The 25,019-nt window shown below is 42.3% G+C and overlaps 1 protein-coding gene across 1 annotated transcript in view; it reads left to right on the forward strand.

Moving 5' to 3' along the window:
- The window catches only part of LOC109868476 (astrotactin-2), a 413,904-nt gene that overhangs the window by 246,573 nt on the left and 142,312 nt on the right, over positions 1-25,019 (forward strand). The window contains exons 12-13 of the mRNA XM_031802536.1: positions 7,987-8,153; positions 8,865-9,053. Coding sequence (XP_031658396.1) covers positions 7,987-8,153; positions 8,865-9,053 — 356 coding nt within the window. The remainder of the gene's footprint in view (positions 1-7,986; positions 8,154-8,864; positions 9,054-25,019) is intronic.

Below are 25,019 nucleotides of genomic sequence, written 5' to 3' on the forward strand. Positions count from 1 at the left end.
TTTTCCTGGTCTGTCTGTGAAGACAGAGTCCGCTGTGAATGAAATATAAATGAAGCAGGACTAATAAGATTGTGTTTCCCAAACTACCCCACATGGAGCCCCGGGGCATATGTTTGGACCAGCGGGCAATCTTATTAAAAGTTTCCACAGACTCTGCTCCCTCTCTTTCTTCCCTCCACCATCAGCATTCAAACTGACTTCCAAAAACTCCCTAGTGTTGATTTGCAAAGAGGATGGACGCCAGCATTGATGTGAGTAATGCTGTCCCTCACAGCTCATTGAAATGCAGATACAACTATATCAAAGGCCTGGAGAGCTTTGTTCAACCTGTGATGTCAAAACCTAAAAGAGAGGGAAGGAGGAAAGATAGAAAGTATCACGGCCATCTTGTTCAATTTCCTCCCATCCTGAGTCTGGACTTTGGATCATAAATCTCCAGCTAGGAGGCTGTTAGTTACCCCGCCACTCGTTTGTACTTCCAGGAAATGGAAATGGTATTCTATTAATTGGTATTCTGAATTAAAGCTGGTGGCGAAAGCTCCCTGCCTGTGCCTACATGATTAATGCAAATATGTGCCAACGATTAAAACTTCCCTTGCACAGCATGCCTCAGCGGTCAGAGTTGTGGTGGTATTTTCTCTTTGACTCTTTTAGGTCTGCTTTACAACACCCCATGTCAGAAAGGAGTGAGACATACAATGGTATTGCCTGCCACGCTTGGGCTTGAATTCCATTAAGTGACTAATTTCCTTACCCTGTCTCAAACTCAGAAGACCTATTTAATGCATTATGGAAATATATTTCCCATGAAGTCTATGTTTTGAAGTCACAGCTCATGTTTTTTCTTTGCCTTTGTTTCCTGTAAGCGAGGGAAATGTGGGTTGTCGTTCGAATTGCTGTATATAGGAAGATTACTGGAAGCATATGCTTGTAAAGCGAGCAAGGGACTCAACTTGTTCTCTACAGCAGGCCTACACAAAACTGTTCTGCAAATATATGTGTGAATTGAATAGTCCTGCACCAATCCCCCCCCTCGCTCACTCAATGCACAGATAATCTGAGAGACACAAATAGTATGTGGAACCATCGCTGTAACAGCTAAACTACATGTTTAGCTGATGTTGCACATAAACACACCATAGAATAATGTTCCGTAAATGTAGTGCTGTTCTGTCACAGTTTAAGGCTGAGTTAAGGCAGACTTTTCCCCTTCTGACAGACAGGCATGAGAACTAGCCTGCCTGGGGGTGTGAGTCGGTAGAGTGCCAACCCTGACACAGTCAAAGACTAAGCTAACCTTTAAATTGGCATGGTTTGCCCCAAGGAAGCACGCATTGATCTGTGCTGAAGTGCACACACCTCCCCACTCTTGATGTGCTCAATAGTCTTGCAGGGGAGACCAGGAAAAGTTCACGTGACTCTGTCAACTCTGTGGTTGTGTTGGTAAATCTTCGACGGTTACAGCTGAACTATTCTTCCGAAAGCTAAGAGGCTCAGTTAGTTCTGCTGCATTCATTGTAGCTACAGATACAGTGTCCATCTTCTTAATGGGTGTAGTCAAGAGAAGAGCAGATGGCATAATTTTATCAGCACATCACTCTGTTCACTTTTCCCTTTGGGACATCTTTGGGAATGTTGTTTGGGATGCAGTATGGCAATGATGCGTCATTGATTTCAGACCCATCTTATACTTTTATTCAGACTGTCAAATTGAAAAGATTTTTGGGAAATAATAGATAATATAATAGAAATAATAGAATAATAAGTTTTGGTTCGCTAGTTATGCATTGCTAAGCACTTTCCCCATTATATAACACCCCATTAGAATGTGGAGCACACTTTGAAGGTCAATAATTAAATAATTTGTTCTGAGCAAGAAGCAAAAACGGTGTTCTGTTGCCCCTACTTAGTATGATATTGAAGAGACGTCTGGGGGAAAACATTGCCTCTTACCCCTCCCCATGAGCTCTGCCTTTTTCTTTATCCCCCTTATCACTGCTTTCCCCCACGGTCCTGCGTTCTGGAAAGATGCACATCACAACTTTTCCTGCCCCACTGAACAGCTCTGCTCATTAATCAACATTTCAATGGGTTGTGATTTCCTGCAAATGCCTTTTCATAATTCACACCTCATTTCGCTCACACTGGTGGTTAAGCGGGGGGATCGAGCCTTGTCATTTATAGTACGGGGGGAACCCTATTTAGGGGACACACATGGCACACCACAGAGACGGTCTGCATGGAGTGTTTTACATTAAGTCCTCTCCATGTCACTGAGGCTGGAATTAAATGAAACCTGCACTGTCTTAAAATAGCATTGCTCCTGATTCAAGAAAATGTGTTTGAAACAAAAAATAACTAGTAGTTTGACCCAGAGTTTTTGGTAACCTGCAAGTCTTGATCGAATTCCACCCAAATTCATGCTCCAAGGCAAACATATTTTTAGTCTGGGTGATGTCCTTAATATTAACTCAGGTCATGGATCTCCCTGGGCTCAAAGGGCAGGGATAAGGCTTTAGACCGACTTTTATTAAAGGTTTTCACGTTGAAGTGTATTGTCTGAGTCGATCATTGTGCTGTATAGTGGTCATGACTCCATCGGCCATAACAAAAGGCCTATTATTTTGCTTGGCTTAGTAGTGGAGTCCTCCAAAAAACACACATTTTCAAACTATTTTTTATAAAAATAAAATACTGCATTATCACCACAGGACTTTCTTTTATCCTGAATATCTGTCTTTTGAAAAAGGAAGGCCACACACATCAGTTAACCTCCCTGATCCCTGAAATGAAAAAAGGATGCATCACAATAGCATGTAAACACATTGATTAATCAAGGGTCGTCACGCAGCAGGAATGACAATTGAATCAGTTCTTTTGTTTGATATCATAATCACAGTATAATCAAGGAGTCAAGGCAGATCTTTCATCCCCTGCTGGGCTGTGTTTTATGTGTTCACTGATAATATCGTGTCAGGGTAAAAAAAAAAAAAGAGAAGCAATTCAATTTGGCTCAGTCACAGCCCGACTGCACATTAAAGCGATAGAAAAAGTATTAAATCCAGTGACTTTATTCCCAACTGGCAGAGCAGTGCTGGGTTAGATATCCTGCGAAAGATTGCTGTTTCAATTTCATTCCCCTCTAATAGTTTAATGAATGCGGGAGCAACATTATTGTACTTAGAACCCTGATATTATCTCCTATCTGTTGGGACTCGATGAAGATGGAGGGAGAATAACAAAGCATCCTTTATTGAATTGAGCTCTAGCCACAATTTCTCCCTTCTTGTCCTATAGTCCTCTGTTCTGCGGGTGTGTGTGTGCACGCGTGTCTTTCTGCGTGCGTGCGCCTGTGTGTGTGTGTGTTTGTGTGTGTGTATGTGTGTGTGTGTGTGTGTGTGTGGCATTGCTACTTGACCATCTGGCATTACACATGGACAGTTGTGGACAAATCCAAATAATATTTCATTCCAGGAAAAGGCTTAGCAGTTTTTGAGAAACCTGACGACACCAAGAGATTAAATATACCAAAACAAGACAGTACAGTCTAAATCCCTGTAGTCATCACTGCCTTTGGTTGACATCGTTCCTTAGCTAAACACAGCTGTGTCATTTCACTATGAAATGAAGCATTGGAGAAATTAAAATAGACAACATAACAGCTGGAAGAGACTTCACGTCTCTCTGAGGGGATCGTCTGTCTTCTGTTTTTTTGGCACTCTTGGCACACTCCTATGGATTTCCATACATCTCTTTCACCTCCAAATCAGATCAAGATGTCAAATAAATACACATTTTGATGTCTATCATTAGACAATATGATTTACCCTGTTAGTACCCTTACAATAAAGAAGCGTGTGCCCTGTATTGTTCTCAAAGTATATTCTACCTGGTTCAGTACATCGCCATTCATTATCAACCCACTAGTTTTCTCCTGTATTTCCTCTATCATGCCCTATCATTGCTAATTCCCTGGTGTTTCCACCAAGCTCCTTTCTCACCATACACATGGGGGTCAACGACAGCTATCACCTTCCTGACTATTACTTCATACAGTATGCCGGGTGCTAAGATGTATCTTCAAAAATAAAGCATTTTAATGTGTCTGTCATCCTAGGCCCCAGTCATTAAGAAAAAAGATCTTAGTAAATTGCACAGAGCCTGATTAAAACTTGGGGTGTTGAAAGGTGATGAGAAAAAAAATGAATGGCTTACTGTCACGTGACGTGGTGTATTGGGCCTCGGAGGCGTGTGTGTGTGTTCTCTAAGTTCCCATATTTATCCCCTTTGGGCTCATGATAGATCAGGATATAGCGCTGTGCCGTTATTTATGGAGCAGCCATTGGGCGTTTACTGTTGCCGTTTAGGAATACTGGGTAATTGTTTTGCCATGTTTTATTTGTTTTCTTAAACTGCCTCATTTGATTTGTTTTCTTAATCTGCCTCATCGACACCATGTCTATTGCCCATACTCCAACACTGACGCTGATCAATATCGCAGCCTGACAGGCTCGTATAACAGCACTTCTAAGGCTCTCCAGTGTGAGTGAGTCAGCTCTCCCTCTACCCTCTTCTATCCTCCCCTCCCACACTTCTCCTCCTCCTCACACTCCCTCTCCTCCTCCATCTCTTTCTACACCATCTGAGTCCTTCATTTCTTGTCCGTCCCCCCCCCTCTCTCCACTCTGCATCGCCATACAGTACACGGGAGTCACAGATGAGACCCAGTATCGATTATCTGAGCAGCAGTGCACTGGTGCGTGTAATCCTCCATAGGAATGTTATGGATGGAACTCTGATAAGATAAGGTCTGATTGTATCCTTATAGAACCTGTAGTGAAGATGAGGTGCTGTTAGATCTTAGTGAGGAGCAATAAGATCCTGGTGGCATGGAAATGATAGATTCTGATCAGACCCATGTGCCAATAAGAAGATGAAGAAGCCTGCATGATGTTATGAGCAATATATTACTGTATAGACGCCATAACGACAAGTTCTAACAGTCAAGATCCAGAATGATACTGTGGATGACAGACACCCATGGGAGCAGTACAGTATTGATTGGTTTAGCTGCATTGGACTGTGGTGTGTGTGTGTGATGTCACAGGGTTAATGTTAGCCATAGCCTGATACAGTATGAACTCATTGCCATAGCACACCAGGATTCAGTGCACTTTTCCAACAAACCCTGAGGATGTGTTTATCAGACTTGGATCTTATCAGTCTACAGTCTTCTTATCACAGGAACACACCATAGCTACTCTATCTGCAATACAGTTATACTGCGACACTAAATGTCTCTTTAGCATGGCCTTATTGCAGATAGCTGTGAGCAATCATCACAAGGCTTTCGACATAAAAGGGGCTTTGAGAAAGATTAAGCACACTTCCTGAAATAGGTAGTTTAAAAATATCTCACTCCCTGAAATTGACCAATTTCAATGAGATACATGTCATTTTAAGGCTCTATATTAAACTCTACACTGCTCTATACTAAAACCCATACAATATGTAAAATGCCTCTTTTTATCAGAACTGGCCATATAGCCTAGGCCTATGGTATCTCCTCACATGTTCAGTCTTTCCGCCACTTAGCAGCCATGAGATGTCAGTGAAAGGGTGATGTCACACTCTGAATGCTATCCCACAATTCCCAGGGGTGACACTCCACTCTGGCCTCCCAGACATCTAGCCATCCATCAGGATCAAATTATCTGTCAGCTGGTATTATGTTTGACATCAACATCACTCTGCTGTTATTATGGCTGCCCATCATCCAAATAAGATAAACCCCAGATATGCCCCAACAACAATAACAGCCGCCACTACAATCGCAGAGCAGAGATGTTACTGGGTTGTTTAGATTTTCATCAAATAAGAGGTATTGGCGGTGTTTGCATGCACTAATACAAATGTCCATGCATATTCAGTGTGTTTTTTAAGATTTGAAACGTTTTTTTAAATTTGTGATTGTGTACAGTGGGTGTTGCATCAGATTTGGTTTTGGATTACATAAAAGGATGGTGTCAAAATCACATAAGATAGCAGACAACCTATTGTTCTGTCACTTTTTGTCATGTAATCACACCATGAATGTAGGCCTACACTAAACAGGTGTAATTGGCGGTGGGTTAAAACATGCAGGAAATGACTGCTACATTTAGGACAAACCTACTTCCGAAGGCTTGTCAGCAGTTGGATTGTGCAGTCATCTAATTACTAAAATGTCAGAGACTGTCTGGTAGTACCGCTGTGTGATAGCAGCACTGTCAGGTTATCACAGCACTAACTCCCTAAACTCTGCTCCAGCAGAGCTTTCAAATCACTCCACTAATCTGGAGTAAACACACACCATATAGGCTTCGAGTCATTTTAAATAAGTCACTTTTTATCAGGCCAATTTGGGGGGATTATATCTAAGTACTACCATTTGCTGATTTGAATGGTATTTTGAAGTGCTGTATGCACTTATGCTGCATACTTGTGCTGTATGCAATATTCCTTATCCAAGTGAGAGTCTCTATAATTGACTTGCAGTTTATCCATGTGGTTGAAATTAATTTGGAGAGCTCTGTTCTGATTGCTTTCCCTGATTAGCCAATCAACACTTCATCAAATCCCCACTGACTCTTGAGGGGAACCCTGGGAGATGGAGTTCTTCATCACTTTCCTAATTTTTGTTAATTAAAGCAGACCATCTCGCTGTCTGTCTCCTAGTAATTGCTGGGTCCTGATCTGAATACTACATGACCAAAAGTATGTGGACACCTGCTCGTCGAACATCTCATTCCAAAATCATGGGCATTAATATGGAGTTGGTCCCTTCTCTGCTGCTACAATAGCCCCCACTCTTCTGGGAAGGATTTCCAATAGATGTTGGAACATTTCTGCAGGGACTTGCTTCCATTCAGCCATGAGCATTAGTGAGGTCGGGCACTGATGTTGGGCGATTAGGCCTGGCTCGCAGTCGGCATTCCAATTGATCCCAAAGGTGTTTGATGGGGTTGAGGTCATGGCTCTGTGCAGGCGTTAAGATTTCCCTTCACTGGAACTAAGGGGCCCGAACCATGAAAAACAGCGCCAGAACATTAGTCCTTCTCCACCAAACTTTACAGTTGGCACTATTCATTGGGGCAGGTAGCATTTATCTGGCATCCGCCAAACCCAGATTTGTCCGTCGGACTGCCAGATGGTGAAGCGTGATTCATCACTGCAGAGAACACATTTCCACTGCCCCAGAGTCCAATTGCGGCGAGCTTTACACCATTCCAGCCGATGCTTGGCATTGCTCATGGGGATCTTAGGCTTGTGTCTGGCTGCTCAGCCATGGAAACCCATTTCATGAAGATACCAATGAGCAGATATTGTGCTGGCGTTGCTTCCATAGGAAGTTTGGAACTCGGAAGTGAGTATTGCAACCAAGGGCAGACAATTTTTTACGCGCTACGTGCTTCAGCACTTGGGGTCCCGTTCTGTGAGCTTGTGTTGACTACCACTTTGCAACTGAGCCGTTGTTGCTTCTAGAAATTTCCACTTCACAATAACAGCACTTACAGTTGACCAGGGCAGCTTTAGCAGGGCAGAAATGTGATGAACTGACTTGTTGGAAAGTTGGCATCCTATGACGGTGCCACGTTGAAAGTCACTGAGCTCTTCAGTAAGGCCATTCTACGTCAATGTTTGTCTATGGAGATCGCATGGCTCTGTCCTCAATTTAATACACCAGTCAGCAAAGGGTGTTGCTGAAATAGCCAAATCCACTAATTTGAAGCGGTGTTCACATACTTTTATTTATACAGTGTATGTTGACCTCTCTCTCTCTCTCTCTCTCTCTCTCTCTGTTTCTCTCTCTCTGTTTCTCTCTCTCTGTTTCTCTCTCTCTGTGTCTCTCTCTCTCTCTCTGTTTCTCTCTCTCTCTCTGTCTCCCTCTCTCTCTGTCTCTCTCTGTTTATCTCCCTCTCCTGTGCATCTCTCTTGCCTCTCCAGTGTCCTGACGGGCTGCGGCCGATGAAGGATGGCTCGGGTTGCTATGACTACTCAAAGGGCACGGACTGCACGGACGGCTTCAATGGGGGCTGTGAGCAGCTGTGTCTCCAACAGCTGGTGCCTCTACTAGACAACCCCAGCTCCAGCAACATCCTGATGTTCTGTGGGTGAGTCAGCCAGTGGCAGGACACATACAGCATCGGGAAGAAGCCCCTTTAAAATGTCTTCTTTCCTGGGCAACCTGGGTCCAACAATATGTTCTGTGGGTGAGAATTAGGCCATTGTTGATAACACAAATAGAGCATAAGAGCAGCTCTTTGCAATAGGTTGTCTAAATCAGCTGCTATTGAACTCTAAGATGGTAGAAAGACAACTATAGCCTTTCACCGAAACGGATGGACAAAAAATACTGTTAGAAACTACTGTGAGAGTGATCCTCATTTATACATGTCAACTGTGAGATTGATTCTCATGTTCACCTCTTAATTGGCAGTTTATGAATGTTCTACAGTATAGAACGTTGATATGGAATTCTACTGTAGGCTACTTTAAGAGTCTGCCAGTGTATCTATGTTGGTTTCATTAGCATTAAATGTGTGCTTTGTGGTTCACAGCCATTTGTGAAGTAGATAATGCTGAATGTGCAAATCCAACCACAGTTTTCCTTTAACGCAGACAAGTCTGGGATTAAATGTTTGATGTGCTTACACACTCTCATTTGAATTATTAGACAGCTAACAATACATACTTCTGCAATCTATTAGTTCTCTACTGGGAAATGAGGATATTGTGTGTGTGCGTTAGTAGAGTCCATAATACTAATGTCTCTGCCTCTGCATGATGTGCTTGTTACACATAAACCCCCCTCCCCAACCCAGGTGTGTGCAGGAGTACAAGCTGGGGGCGGACGGTCGCTCCTGTCTCCTCCAGACAGAGAACTGTGAGGGGCCAAAGTGCCAGAGGCAGGACATTCGTTTCAATGACACCCTGTTTGGGGAGATGCTGCACGGCTACAACAACAAGAGCCAGCAAGTCAACCTGGGACAGGTCTTCCAGATGACCTTCCGGTAAGTTCTCCCCCAAAGGAGAATATGTCATCCTTATTACTGTTGTGTACCTGTGGTACCTTCACAGGGGATGTTATCCAAGCCATATCACTTTGTGACATCTGGCTTTGGCTTGTCGCTTTTGGGATACAGCTAGGTGGCAGGAGCTTTCCCAAAAATGTTGTGGCACCTGTAGTGGTATTGGGCTGACTCTTGGTGGCATGTTGCTTTGACTATTTCGACCTGTACTTTACACCACTGGGTTTTTAGACAGGGTGGCATGACAGAGATAACGAATTAGACTAAAGCAGAAACAGGCTGGTGCCCAGACTTTTTCGTTGGTTAAGTGACTCTATGGACCCTTTGTGTAAGTTTTGTCCTCTTTTGTATAGTTGAAGTCAGCATATAAACTACCAAAAACAATGCATCCAAGTTGGAGCATTGGGACATTCGTTCTCATCAGTCCCACTACACAATAAGAATCCCAATGAGATCTTGGCGGTGCGAATTCACAGGATGTATTCCAGAGAGGAATTTCAGGATAAGTGTCAACATGAGTAGAAGCAGTGTTTTCTTTTATCAGTACTGGTGAGTGAGATATCTACACGGTGGACAATCCTATTTGCAGGTCTAACACAGCACAGCACAGCGCTGAAGTTTCTCCATTAGAGGATGAGTGTTGAGACAGACAGCACTGTCAGCCCTCTCAAAGCCCCAGTGTCTGGCTGATAGCAAAGACAAATGTTAGCTGCAGGGGGACGCTGCCATAATCAAAGACAACGAGGCAGGGACTGTCTGCCTGTCTGAGGCACACACACACCAACATGCACGCATACAGATGCACATGCACACACTGTTGCTCGCACACACACACACATATACACACACTTACAAGCCAAGGAAGTGCCTTTCAATCAAGCACTGTTGATGAGCGCTGTCCAGTGATGATAACAGGGATGATAACAGGGATGATAATGCTAGTCTAAGCAGTCCAGAAGATTTGTTTCCGCCATCAGGTCAACCCAATCTGCTTCTCCTGACTCATCGATCTGACTGAATTGTTCTATGGATTATATGGCTGCTCTCATCTCTTCCAATTATGATCATAGGATAACCCACACAGTCTGAACAGCTTTCTCCCACTCTATAAATATTGTGTGTATGACTGTATTTGTCCAAGCAGAGGAGAGAGTCACCATTGACAAATGTCAGATATTTTTTTGTTCTGAATGACTGTGATCAAGGGGACTCATTCATTTCATAACAAACTAACTCAAAAGGGTAAACTAGGATGGCTGTTATTGTATGATATAATAAGTTATTATTCAAATGTCACAATAGCAAAGCCAAGCTGAGGTGTGAAAGTCCATAATTATGTCCAGAAGCTATTGTTTGTTGCATGTATCAGTATGCAGGTGTTGAAAAGTTCTGACACACTGTTCTTTTCATCCGAATTAACCCTTGGATAAATATGTTTTGTCTTAATAAATGTCTGTCAATATGTCATTTTTCCCTTTAAAGCTGTAATTCTTAATGCTGCAACCTAGACTCAGGTGTAGACATAATATAGTAAATGTAAATCTGTCTGCATTTAGTATGATATGTTATGAATTGCAATTTTTTGTGGCTAACGTTAGCTAGGTGGCTAACGCTAACATTAGTTAGGTGGCTAGACTAGGGATTAGGGGTAAAGGTTAGTTTTAAAGTTAGGAGGTATAATTAAAGTATGAAAGTTAGGGTTAGCAGTTGCAAAGTAGCTAAAAATTAACAAGTAGTTGCAAGTAGTTGTGGTGAGATTTGAACACACAACCTTTAGGTGGCTAGATGTTTGATGTTGCTATACGCCCAACCATCCACCCCGACCAACCTCCTGTGATGTGTGAAGCTCCCCACCTCTGCTTCATCAACAAAACCAAAACAATAACAACAGCCGTGGGGCGGACAGTGGCACTGGTTTCATTTTTAAAACTGCAATACAAATCCGTACAAATCCGTACAAATCAGCTGGGCTTGACAATCTGGACCCTCTATTTCTGAAACTATCTGCCACCATTGTCGCAACCCCTATTACCAGCCTGTTCAACCTCTCTTTCATATCGTCTGAGATCCCCAAGGATTGGAAAGCTGCCGCAGTCATCCCCCTCTTCAAAGGGGGAGACACCCTGGACCCAAACTGTTACAGACCTATATCCATCCTGCCCTGCCTATCTAAGGTCTTCGAAAGCCAAGTCAACAAACAGGTCACTGACCATCTCGAATCCCACCGCACCTTCTCCGCTGTGCAATCTGGTTTCCGAGCCGGTCATGGGTGCACCTCAGCCACACTCAAGGTACTCAACGATATCATAACCGCCATCGATAAAAGACAGTACTGTGCAGCCGTCTTCATCGACCTTGCCAAGGCTTTCGACTCTGTCAATCACCATATTCTTATCGGCAGACTCAGGAGCCTCGGTTTTTCGGATGACTGCCTTGCCTGGTTCACCAATTACTTTGCAGACAGAGTTCAGTGCGTCAAATCGGAGGGCATGCTGTCTGGTCCTCTGGAAGTCTCTATGGGGGTGCCACAGGGTTCAATTCTCGGGCCGACTCTTTTCTCTGTGTATATCAATGATGTTGCTCTTGCTGCGGGCGATTCCCTGATCCACCTCTACGCAGACGACACCATTCTATATACCTTCGGCCCGTCTTTGGACACTGTGCTATCTAACCTCCAAACAAGCTTCAATGCCATACAACACTCCTTCCGTGGCCTCCAACTGCTCTTAAACGCTAGTAAAACCAAATGCATGCTTTTCAACCGGTCGCTGCCTGCACCCGCATGCCCGACTAGCATCACCACCCTGGATGGTTCCGACCTAGAATATGTGGACGTCTATAAGTACCTAGGTGTCTGGCTAGACTGCAAACTCTCCTTCCAGACTCATATCAAACATCTCCAATCGAAAATCAAATCAAGAGTCGGCTTTCTATTCCGCAACAAAGCCTCCTTCACTCACGCCGCCAAGCTTACCCTAGTAAAACTGACTATCCTACCGATCCTCGACTTCGGCGATGTCATCTACAAAATGGCTTCCAACACTCTACTCAGCAAACTGGATGCAGTCTATCACAGTGCCATCCGTTTCGTCACTAAAGCACCTTATACCACCCACCACTGCGACTTGTATGCTCTAGTCGGCTGGCCCTCGCTACATATTCGTCGCCAGACCCACTGGCTCCAGGTCATCTACAAGTCCATGCTAGGTAAAGCTCCGCCTTATCTCAGCTCACTGGTCACGATGGCAACACCCATCCGTAGCACGCGCTCCAGAAGGTGTATCTCACTGATCATCCCTAAAGCCAACACCTCATTTGGCCGCCTTTCGTTCCAGTACTCTGCTGCCTGTGACTGGAACGAATTGCAAAAATCGCTGAAGTTGGAGACTTTTATCTCCCTCACCAACTTCAAACATCAGCTATCTGAGCGGCTAACCGATCGCTGCAGCTGTACATAGTCTATTGGTAAATAGCCCACCCTTTCTCACCTACCTCATCCCCATACTGTTTTTATTTATTTACTTTTCTGCTCTTTTGCACACCAATATCTCTACCTGTACATGACCATCTGATCATTCATCACTCCAGTGTTAATCTGCAAAATTGTAATTATTTGCCTACCTCCTCATGCCTTTTGCACACATTGTATATAGACCCCCTTTGGTTTCTACTGTGTTATTGACTTGTTAATTGTTTACTCCATGTGTAACTCTTTGTTGTCTGCTCACACTGCTATGCTTTATCTTGGCCAGGTCGCAGTTGCAAATGAGAACTTGTTCTCAACTAGCCTACCTGGTTAAATAAAGGTGAAATAAAAAAATAAAAAATAAAAAAAATAAAAAATATAGAAAGCTCCAATAAGTCACTAGTGGTCATCCAGTGTGATGCAACAGTAACAATATTGTGCCTCTAGCCTGCCTGAGAACCGCTATATTCATTGGTTTTCATTTTCCCTGTCGGGTCGGATTTTCCCGCTAGATGTTATGCTGCTCATAATGAGCAGCATAATGAGCAGGTTGTGATAGGAGAACACTGAGGATGGATCAACTCCACAATGTTACTCCACAATGCTAATCTAATTGACAGAGTGAAAAAAGAAAGCCTGTGCATCGTGTTTGCAACAAGGCACTAAAGTAAAACTGTAAAAAATGTGGCAAAGCAATTAACCTTTTGTCCTGACTACAAAGTGTTAAGTTTGGGGCAAATCTAATACAACACATTACTGAGTAGCACTCTCCATATTTTCAAGCATAGTGGTGGCCGCATCGTGTTATGGGTATGCTTGTAATAGTTAAGGACTGGGGAGTTTTTCCAGAATGGAGCTAAGCACAGGCAAAATTCTAGAGGAAAAGCTGGTTCAGTCTGCTTTCCAGCAGACACTCTGAGATGAATTAGTCTTTCAGCAGGACAGTAACTGAAAACACAAGGACAAATCTACACTGGAGTTGCTTACCAATAAGACAGTGAACATTCCTGAGTGGCCAAGTTACAGTTTTAACTTAAATCTGCTTGAGAATCTATGGCAAGATGTGAAAATGGTTGTCTAGCAATTATCACCAACCAATTTGACAGAGCTTGAAGAATGTTTTAAGAATAATGGGCAAATGTTGCACAATCCAGGTGTGGAAAAGGTGATTCTAACACGTAGTGACTCAAATATATATGATCAAAATATATTAGTGTCTTATTTGTCGTACATTTTTCTTCAAATTTCTCTTCCACTATGACATTAGTATTTTGTGTAGATCTTTGACAAAAACTGACAATTAAATCAATTTTAATCACACTTAGTAGCACAACAAACTGTGGAAAAAGTCAAGGGGTGTGAATACCTTCTGAATGCACTGTAGCTAGGGCTGTGCCGGTCATGAAATTGCATCAGCCGGTGATTGTCAAGCAACGACCTCCTTTTCCATGTGGGAAAAAAATGGTGGACAGAGACTTGCTAGCTACGTTAGCTAGCTAGCTGGAATTTTTTACAAGGAATCTGCCTCCCCCCCAAAAAAGCTTCTCCCAAGTGGGTATGATACCTACTCCAGTTGCCTGCTGCACTGCTGCCCTGGCCTGTCTCCCCCTGTCTGGTACAGGTATCCCCACCACACTCCCCCCTCTCTCCCGAGCTTTCACTCGCTTCCAGCACACACGCACTGTTGGAGCGAGTGACTCTGAACATACAATATATGCAATTTGCCTCATGACTCCTGCATGCTTTGTTGACTATGAACTTGCTTGTTGACCCAACTGTGGGACAAACTATGTTTGTCAGCACTGGCCTGTACCCTAAATGCCCTAAACTCGCTCCTGACCCCTTACACTAAGTCTGAATATGTCCTGCTAGGTGACCTAAACTGGGACATGCTTAAACCATTTGACCATGTCCTAAAACAATGGGACTCCCTAAGTCTTTCTCTGATTACTACCAATCCCACAAGGTATGACTCCAAACACCCAGAAAAGGCTACTCTCCTTGATGTTATCCTCACAAATATTCCTGATAGGTATCAATCTGGTGTTTTCTGTAATGAACTTAGTGATCACTGTTTTACAGCCTGTGTTCATAATGGCTGCTCAGTGAAACGACCTGTCCTGATTTGTAATAGACACTTATTAAAAATCTTGAATGACCTGGCCTCTGTAAATTGGTATAGAATCAGCTTGATCCCATCTGTCGAAGAGCTTGGGCCTTCTTTTTTTAAATTTTCAGTGGTATTGTTAACAAACAAGCCCCAATAAGAAAATGAGAATTAAAAACAGGTTCAGCCCCTGGTTTGACCGTGATCTGGCAGCCCCTGGTTCGACCGTGATCTGGCAGAGTTACTCCACCTCAAGAATGTAATTTGCCGAAAAGCTTAGCACATGCATACTCAGGCTGACTGGCTCTCATTCAGGCAAATGAGAAATAAGTGCACTCAGGCTATCCGGAAGGCAAAGTTGGTAACTTTAAAGAACAGTTCTCTCTCTGTGGGTCTAACCCCAAGAAGTTCTGGAAAACGGTTAAAGACCTGGAAAAATAAACCCTCCTCCTAACAGTTGCCCATTTCCCTTAATGCTTAATCATCTTCCCAAGATGATATAGCAGTCAGACGTCCTTTGTCCTTGTCTTGTCGTGTCCCATAGACTGTATATATATATATATATATATATATATATATATTTACACCTTTCTTCGCATATCTTTCATATATTTATTTTCCAAAAACTCAACTTCAAAACACTCTCCTGCAACCCACCTCACCAATAAAAAAAAGAAAGTATTATTTACCTCAAATCTGAAATCCACAATAGAAGCTAACCAGAAGCTAGCCAGAAGGTAACCAGAAGCTAACCAGAAGCTAGCCAGTTTACAGTTTGTGGTCATCAGCTATCCCTTAGCTCGAAAATCTATCGCCAGTTTTGTACAACACGACTCAGACCAGAACATACCGGACCTATTTTTCTCTCCATATCTCAAGCTCTGGACATTTACACCTGGATCGCGCAGCTAGCTAGCTACTATCCGTGTGACTATTGGCTTACGTCGATCCCGGAGCAAACATCAATTATTCCGAAGCTAGCCAGCTGAAGAGTTCCATCAGCCACTCCTGGGCTACAATCACCTATCCAGACCCATTTTACTGCCTTTGCGGAGCCCCACCGGGCCTTCACGACTGGACTACCGACGTTATCTGCCCGAGGGAGTTAACCAACTGGCCCCTCCGTCGCGACGTTACATGAACGCCCATCTGCGGCCCGCTAATCGTTAGCTGTCTTATCGGCTGCTATCTGAATAGGTCTATCGGACTATTTTTCTTGGGTCACTAAAACTATATCTATTTTGCCAATTGGATTGATCCCCTCTACCACACGGAACCCCACTAATCTACCGACGGAAACACACGAGGTGGCTAAAAACAGACCTCCATCCTCTGCTAGCTTGCTACCGATGGCCCGGCTAGCTGTCTGAATCGCTGTGACCCCAACCAACCTCACTACCCCCTGGACCCTTATGATCACTTGACTAAGCATGCCTCTCCTTAATGTCAATATGCCTTGTCCATTGCTGTTCTGGTTAGTGTTTATTGGCTTATTTCACTGTAGAGCCTCTAGCCCTGCTCATTATACCTTATCCAACCTTTCAGTTCCACCACCCACACATGCGATGACATCGCCTGGTTTCAATGATGATTCTAGAGACAATATCTCTCTCATCACTCAATAGGTTTACCTCCACTGTATTCACATCCTACCATAGTTTTGTCTGTACATTATACCTTGAGGCTATTTTATCGCCCCCAGAAACCTCCTTTTACTCTCTGTTCCAGACGTTCTAGAAGACCAATTCTCATAGCTTTTAGCCGTACCCTTATCCTACTCCTCCTCTGTTCCTCTGGTGAAGTAGAGGTGAATCCAGGCCCTGCAGTGCCTAGCTCCACTCCTATTCCCCAGACACTCTCTTTTCTAGGGAGTTTTTCCTAGCCACCGTGCTTCTACACCTGCATTGCTTGCTGTTTGGGGTTTTAGGCTGGGTTTCTGTACAGCACTTTAAGATATCAGCTGATGTACGAAGGGCTATATAAATACATTTGATTTGATTTGATGACTTCTGTAACCGTAATAGCCTTGGTTTCATGCATGTTAACATTAGAAGCCTCCTCCCTAAGTTTGTTTTGTTCACTGCTTTAGCACACTCTGCCAAGCCGGATGTTCTAGCCGTCTCTGAATCCTGGCTTAGGAAGACCACCAAAAATTCAGAAATGTTCATCCCCAACTACAACATTTTCAGAGAAGATAGAATGGCCAAAGGGGGCGGTGTTGCAATCTACTGCAAAGATAGCCTGCAGAGTTCTTTCCTACTATCCAAGTCTATACCCAAACAATTTGAACTTCTACTTTTAAAAATCCACCTCTCTAAAAACAAGTCTCTCACCGTTGCCACCTGCTATAGACCACCCTCTGCCCCCAGCTGTGCTCTGGACACCATATGTGAACTGATTGCCCCCCCATCTATCTTCAGAGCTCATGCTGCTAGGCGACCTAAACTGGAATATGCTTAACACCCCAGCCATCCTACAATCTAAGTTTGATGCCCTCAATCTCACACAAATTATCAATGAACCTACCAGGTACCACCCCAAAGTCGTAAACACGGGCACCCTCATAGATATCATCCTAACCAACTTGCCCTCTAAATACACCTCTGTTGTTTTCAACCAAGATCTCAGTGATCACTGCCTCATTTCCCGCATCCGTAATGGGTCAGCGGTCAAACGACCTCCACTCATCACTGTCAAACGCTCCCTGAAACTTCAGTGAGCAGGCCTTTCTAATCGACCTGGCTGGGGTATCCGGTGTTGTTGTATGTGTCGAACTGCTTTGCTTTATCTTGGCCAGGTCGCAATTGTAAATGAGAACTTGTTCTCAACTTGCCTACCTGGTTAATTAAATAAAGAAAATGAAGAAAATGCTGATGATGTGGTTATTACTGACAAGGAGCACATGGCTGAGCTCTTTAATAACCACTTCATTAAGTCAGGATTCCTATTTGACTCAGCCATGCCTCTGCCTGTCCAACATTTCATAATCTGCCACACCTTCTAATATGACTAGCTCTGATGCTCCTCCTTCTTTTTTCCCTGCCCCATTACAAAGTTTCTCCCTGCAAGCAGTCACTGAGTCCAAGGAGCACCTTAAACTTGACTCCAAAAAACATCTGGGTCTGATGGTTTAGACCCTTTCTTCTTTGAGGTTGCTGCCCCTATCATTGCCAAGCCTATCACTGACATGTTTAACCTGTCTCTCCTCTCTGGGGACGTTCCCATTGCTTGGAAGAAAGCCACGGTGTGTCCTTTATTTATAGGGGAGATCAAGCTGATTCTAACTGTTATAGGACCATTTCTATTTTGCCCTGTTTATCAAAAGTGTTGGAAAAACTTGTCAATAATCAACTGACTGGCTTTCTTGATGTCTATAGTATTCTCTCTGGTATGCAATCTGGTTTCAGCTCAGGTTATGGATGTGTCACTGCAACCTTAAAGGTCCTAAATAATGTCACCATTGTCCTTGATTGTAAGCAATGTTGTGCAGCTATTTTTTATTGACTTGGCCAAAGCTTTTGATATGGTAGACCATTCCATTTCTGTGGGCCGGCTAAGGAGTATGGGTGTCTCTGAGGGGTCTTTGGCCTGGTTTGCTAACTACTTCTCTCAAAGAGTATAAAGTCAGACTGTCTCAGCCACAGCCTGTCACCAAGGGAGTACCCCAAGGCTCGATCCTAGGCCCCACGCTCTTCTCAATTTACAAAAACAGCATAGCTCAGGCAGTAGGAAGCTCTCTCATCCATTTATATGCAGATGATACAGTCTAATACTCAGCTGCCCCCCCCCCCCCCCCCCCCACACCGGGATTGTGTGTTTAACACTCTACAACAAAGCTTTCTTAGTGTCCAACAAGCTTTATCTGCCCTTAACCGTGTTCTGAACACCTCCAAAACTTAGGTGATGTGGTTTGGTAAGAAGAATGCCCCTATCCCTAATAGTGTGAATACTACCTTACAGCTTGAGGTAATCACCTCATAGAAGTACTTGGGAGTATGGCTAGAATGTATACTGTCCTTCTCACAGCACATATCAAAGCTGCAGGCTAAGGTTAAATCTAGACTTGGTTTCCTCTATCGCTCATCTTTCACCCCAGTTTCCAAACAAACCATGATTCAGATGACCATCTTACCCATGCTAGATTAGGGAGATGTCATTTATAGATCGGCAGGTAAGGGTGCTCTTGTGTGGCTAGATGTTCTTTACCATTCGACCATCAGATTTGCCACCAATGCTCCTTATCGGACACATCCCTGCACTCTATACTCCTCTGTAAACTGGTCATCTCTGTATACCCGTCGCAAGACCCACTGGTTGATGCTTATTTATAAATCCCTCTTAGGCCTCACTCCCCCCTATCTGAGATACCTACTGCAGCCCTCATCCTCCACATACAACACCTGTTCTGCCAGTCACATTCTGTTAAAGGTCCCCAAAGCACACACATCTCTGGGTCGCTCCTCTTTTCAGTTTACTGCAGCTAGCGACTGGAACAAGCTGTAAAAAACACTCAAACTGGACTGTTTTATCTCCATATCTTCATTCAAAGACTCAATCATCGACACTCTTACTGACAGTCGCATGATGTATTGTTGTCTCTACCTTCTTGCTAGAGGTCGACCGATTATAATTTTCCAACACCGATACCGATTATTGGAGGACCAAAATAAGCAGAGACTGATTAATTAGCAGATTTCTATATATATATTTGTAATAATGACAATTACAGCAATACTGAATGAACAATAACACGTATTTTAACTTTAATAAAATACATAAATATATCTATTTAGTCTCAAATAAATAATGAAACATGCTCAATTTGATTTAAATAATGCAAAAACACAGTGCTGGAGAAGACAGTAAAAGTGCAATATATGCCATGTCAAAAAGCTAACGTTTAAGTTCCTTGCTCAGAACAGGAGAACATATGAAAGCTGGTGTTTCAATATTCCTAGTTCTTCAATATTCCTAGTTAAGACGTTTTAGGTTGTAGTTATTATAGGAATTATGACGCATTGACTATTTCACTCGATACCATTTTGACTATTGGATGTTCTAATAGGCACTTTAGTATTGCCAGCCTGAGCCTAATCTCAGGAGTTGATAGGCTTGAAGTCATGAATAGCGTGTGAATCAAGCATTGCTAAGAGCTGCTGGCAAACACAGTACAGTTTGAATGAATGCTTACGAGCCTGCTGCCGCCTACCATTCCTCAGTCAGACTGCTCTATCAAATCATAGACTTAATTATAATATAATAAACACATAAAAACGAGCCTTTGGTCAATAGTATGGTCAAATCTGGAAACGATAATTTCGAAAACAAAACGTTTATTCTTTCAGTGAAATACGGAACCGTTCCGTATTTTATCAAATGGGTGGCAACCCTAAGTCTAAATATTGCGGTTACATTGCACAACCTTCAATGTTATGTTATAATTGATGTAAAATATATCACTAGCCACTTTAAACAATGCTACTTAATATAATGTTTACATACCCTACATTACTCATCTCATATGTATATACTGTACTCGATACCATCTACTGCATCTTGCCTATGCCGTTCTGTACCATCACTCATTCATATCTTTATGTACATATTCTTTATCCCTTTACACTTGTGTGTATAAGGTAGTAGTTTTGGAATTGTTAGGTTAGATTACTCGTTGGTTATACACTAGTTCATTAGGCAGACAATATTTGATTATTTTATAGTATTTTATAGTATGAAGAATACAATTGAACAAAGCTGAATAAAATTTAAAGGATATTTTCTCCAAATGATTTGAGGGTATGCGCACATGCGGCTATTCTGTGTTGAGTGGTTAACAAAGAAATAGGTACTCCTATATGCTTAATTTAGAGTTATTTATGTAACTTTAGTTGTTCTACAAACGTTGGGCTATATGTTCAGATTTTTTATACATTATAAGGCTGCATGATGCAACTCTAATGAAAAAAAGTAGCTTGAAAGGCATGAGCTCTACTTAGTTTTTTTGCGCAGGCTGCACACACTTCATCAGTCTCTCATTAACCTCTTTGGGCGAAACGTGCATACAAAGGAATCCCAAAAGTTACCAATAAACTTCATCCAAACATGTCAAACAACGTTTCTAGTCAATCCTCAGGTACCCTAATATGTAAATAAACAATACAATTTAAGACGGAGAATAGTGTGTTCAATACCGGAGATAAATAATGAAGTGCACTCTGTCATCCACGCGCGCCACAAGACTACAGTCAAAATGAGAGCCACCTAGAAAAACTACAAAGTCTAGCTAATTTTTCAAAAAACAAGCCTGAAACCCTTTCGAAAGACTAGTGGAAGCCATAGGAACTGCAATCTGGGAGGATTTCCTTTGATTTTCCCATAAACAGCCATTTCAATGGGTGGTGAAAATTCTCCTTGGGTTTTTGCCTACCATATCAGTTATGTTATACTCACAGACATTATTGTAACAGTTTTAGAAACTTCAGCGTGTTTCCTATCCAATACTAACAATTATATGCATATCCTAGCTTCTGGGCCTGAGTAACAGGCAGTTTACTTTGGGCACCTCAGTCATCCGAACTTCCGAATACTGCCCTCTATCCCTAAGAATTTAACAATTTGAGAAGCAATTGTGTAGAAATTTCCCGGCGGCATCCCATTTGTGTGGCCATAATGCACCCTAAAAAAATCAATGCCTTTTGCATCCCTTCTCCTTAAATGCCGCCCGCTCCGAAGCACCTCTCATCTGACTCACATAGCTCTCCATCACATGATTGGGTCTTTCTCACAGACTACAAGTGAAGACCGACACATCGGGGATGCAACTGTGCTCTTCTTTATCCAATTCCGAGGTGCATATTAAAGATATTGGAAGAACTGTCGACATTTACTTTTCGTCAGCCAACAATATGAGGGTTGACGAACAGCAAAGCACTAGAATATGTCAATCTAGTCTACCCCATAGAACAAAAGTTGACCTATTCTGTGCGAGAAATAAATATTCCAAACATAGTCTGGGACGTTTGTAGGATGTGATACATCACAAATTAGTACAACCACTAACATCAAAAATATTTTTTTACGCAATGTGGCTGACGCAACATAACGTTTAGCTTAAGATGTTGATAAACGAATAGTTTATTTCTTATAAGCACAGCAATGCGCACACGGCAGTAGGCTTTAAGCGTGAAATTTCCATTACCGGGAAAACACCATTATTAAAAGTGCACTAATGCATGTAATGCTTTTATTATAAAGGTGCAATTTTATGGTGAAAATTGAATTCCCCAAACTTGAAAATCGCGCGCTGTATTCAGTATGTGTGCCAGTTAGGCTCTACACCTGTTGTAAAGCAGATTGTGCTTCATTTTAAGAAGTTGACCTTGACAAGTTGACCTTGACAATGTGGGCGACTAAGAACCTGAAAGAGTAAGAAAAGGCCTCTCTTCCTCAAGCGTCAACATAATTTTCTCAGTTGGGTAAAAGGAGAGTGGTTGAGCAATAACTTATTCTGAATACCTCTTGCAATTTGTGCTATGCTTATATCCTCCTCAATGTGATGGATTTTTTTTCGAGACAACAAAAGATTTCCCCCTGCTGTGTATGATTGCTACTGCCAAAGGTATTTAAATAGCATGGCTTTCCTCTAAGCATCTACTTTCTATTTCTTAGGGACTTATATCTGTGAGGGAGTTAGAATAAAATAAGCATACAAGGTGATGCGAGGTCACTAACCAGGTTTCCATCCAACCATTGTGTGTGAGTTAAAGTACATTGGATAAAAAATGTTAGGACAGGTCTGATAAAAACAGAACATTTGTCGGTGAAATTTCCAAATGTCGACCAAACAAAATACACTAGACAAGTTAGGATATTTTGTCTGTAAAAGTAATAATTAATTATGCTTTTGTGCACATATATTGATATAATATCAATCCTTTCGAAGTAAACTTGGAGTCACACGATGATATGTTGTGTGGTCCTCCCACTATGACTCTGGAAAGCATGCAGTTTATTAGGCTACAGAGGAAATACGTTACGATGAACTTCACAGGGTGGTGAAAGTGCATTGTGATGAGCTTGATGCTCCTTTCAAATAACTATTGAGGATCTTATTCTGGTGATATGTTGGCCAGTGCTTGGCTGCCTTTTGACAAATACAAATTATCTCGCTCTTTTGTCCATAATAATGTCATAATGTAGGCTAAACCCGAACTGTATCTGTGAACTGTTGGCTAGAGCGCCCATACCAAAACCAGAGTGGGCGCATTCACAATTTAACTTTTTTTTTTGTGACAAAAGCATAAGTAGATTTGTTGATGCAATGGAAACCTATTTAACTTGTATTTTCTATAAAGTACGTGGGAATGTCACTACAAAAGTTATTTTATGTGCACCACATCATCTCACACAGCCAAGTCAATTTGATGGAAATAACATTACAACAAATTAGGGATATTTGGGCAGTCTTGATACAACATTTTGAACAGAAATGCAATGGTTCATTGGATCAGTGTAAAACGTTGCACATACACTGATGCCATCTAGTGGCCAATGTATATTGCACCTGGCCTTTCTCTTGCATTTCGAAGATGAAAAAAAAAAGATTTTCTTTGTATTATCTTTTATCAGATCTATTGTGATATATTCACCTACATTCCTTTCACATTTCCACAAACGCCAAAGTGTTTTCTTTCAAATGGTACCAAGGATATGCATTTCCTTGCTTCAGAGCCGGAGCTACAGGCAGTTAGATTTGAGTATGTCAAGAAGGAGAGTGATGGAGTGCTGCATCAGATGACCTGGCCTCCACAATCCCCAAAGCTCAACCCAATTGAGATGGTTTGGGATGAGTTGGACAGCAGAGTGAAGGAAAAGCAGCCAACAAGTACTCAGCATCTATGGGAACTCCTTCAAGATTGTTGGAAAAGCATTACAGGTGAAGCTGGTTGAGAGAATGCCAAGAGTGAGCAAAGCTGTCATCAAGGCAAAGGTTAGCTACTTTGAAGAATCTCAAATATATTTTGATTTGTTTAACACTTTGGTTACTACATGATTCCATATGTGTTATTTCATAGTTTTGATGTCTTCACTATTATTCTACAATGTAGAAAATAGTAAAAATACAGAAAAACCCTTGAATGAGTAGGTGTGTTTAAACTTTTGACCGGTACTGTAGTCGAACAGTAACTGAATGCCTCAATGCCTGTCTGCCTGATTTATTTTTTACGGTTTTTATTTATTTATTCAGGGAAAACCCATTGAGACCATCGTCTCATTCCAAAGGGGTGCCCTGGTCACAATACAACAACCGATACAATGTTAAACAAAACAGCAATCAATACAAACACAACCCTTATGAAAAAGTTACAGTCCTAGCTACTAGGTCCTCAATTAACACCCTAAACTGCCCGAACGGCACTGGAACATCTAATTGTAATGAGTTCTGAAAATTGCAGTGAGGCGCATTAAAACTAAAAGTGGATTTACCTGATTCGGTGGAGACCTGAGGAACCTCAAACCCTGTGAACTGGTTTGATAACTCATGTTTTTATACTTCAACAACGATGTTAGGCAAGTTGGAAGCTTGTGAACAAAAAGGGAATAGTGAAGTGATCTATATGTATATGTACAGTTTGCGTACACTCAATTGCTATTTAGTAGTGTTGCCTTTAAATTGTTTAACTTGGGTCAAATGTTTTCGGTAGCCTTCCACAAGCTTCCCACAATAAGTTGGGTGAATTTTGGCCCATTCTAACAGAGCTGGTGTAACTGAGTCAGGTTTGTAGGCCTCCTTGCTCGCACAATCTTTTTCAGTTCTGCCCATAAATAGTCTATAAGTTGAGGTCAGGTCTTTGTGATGGCCACTCCAATACCTTGACTTTGTTGTCCTTAAGCACTTTTGCCACAACTTTGGAAGTGTGCTTGGGGTCATTGTTCAGTTGGAAGACCTATTGCGACTAAGCCTTAACTTCCTGACTGAGATGTTGCTTCAATATATGCACATAATTTCCCTCCCTCATGATGCCATCTATTTTGTGAAGTGCACCAGTCCCTCCTGCAGCAAAGCACCCCCACAACATGATACTGCCACCCCCGTGCTTCACAGTTGGGATGGTGTTCTTTGGCTTGCAAGCCTCCCCCTTTTTCCTTCAAACATAACGATTGTCATTATGGCCAAACAGTTCTATTTTTGTTTCATTAGAGCAGAAGACATTTCTCCAAAAAGTACTATCTTTGTCCCCATGTGCAGTTGCAAACTGTAGTCTGGCTTTTTGGGGAAGGTTTTGGAGCAGTGGCTTCTTCCTTGCTGAGCTGCCTTTCAGGTTATGTCGATATAGGACTCATTTTACTGTGGATATAGATACTTTTGTACCTG

The sequence above is a fragment of the Oncorhynchus kisutch genome, linkage group LG23, assembly GCF_002021735.2.
Source record: "Oncorhynchus kisutch isolate 150728-3 linkage group LG23, Okis_V2, whole genome shotgun sequence".
Classification (NCBI taxonomy): Eukaryota; Metazoa; Chordata; class Actinopteri; order Salmoniformes; family Salmonidae; genus Oncorhynchus; species Oncorhynchus kisutch.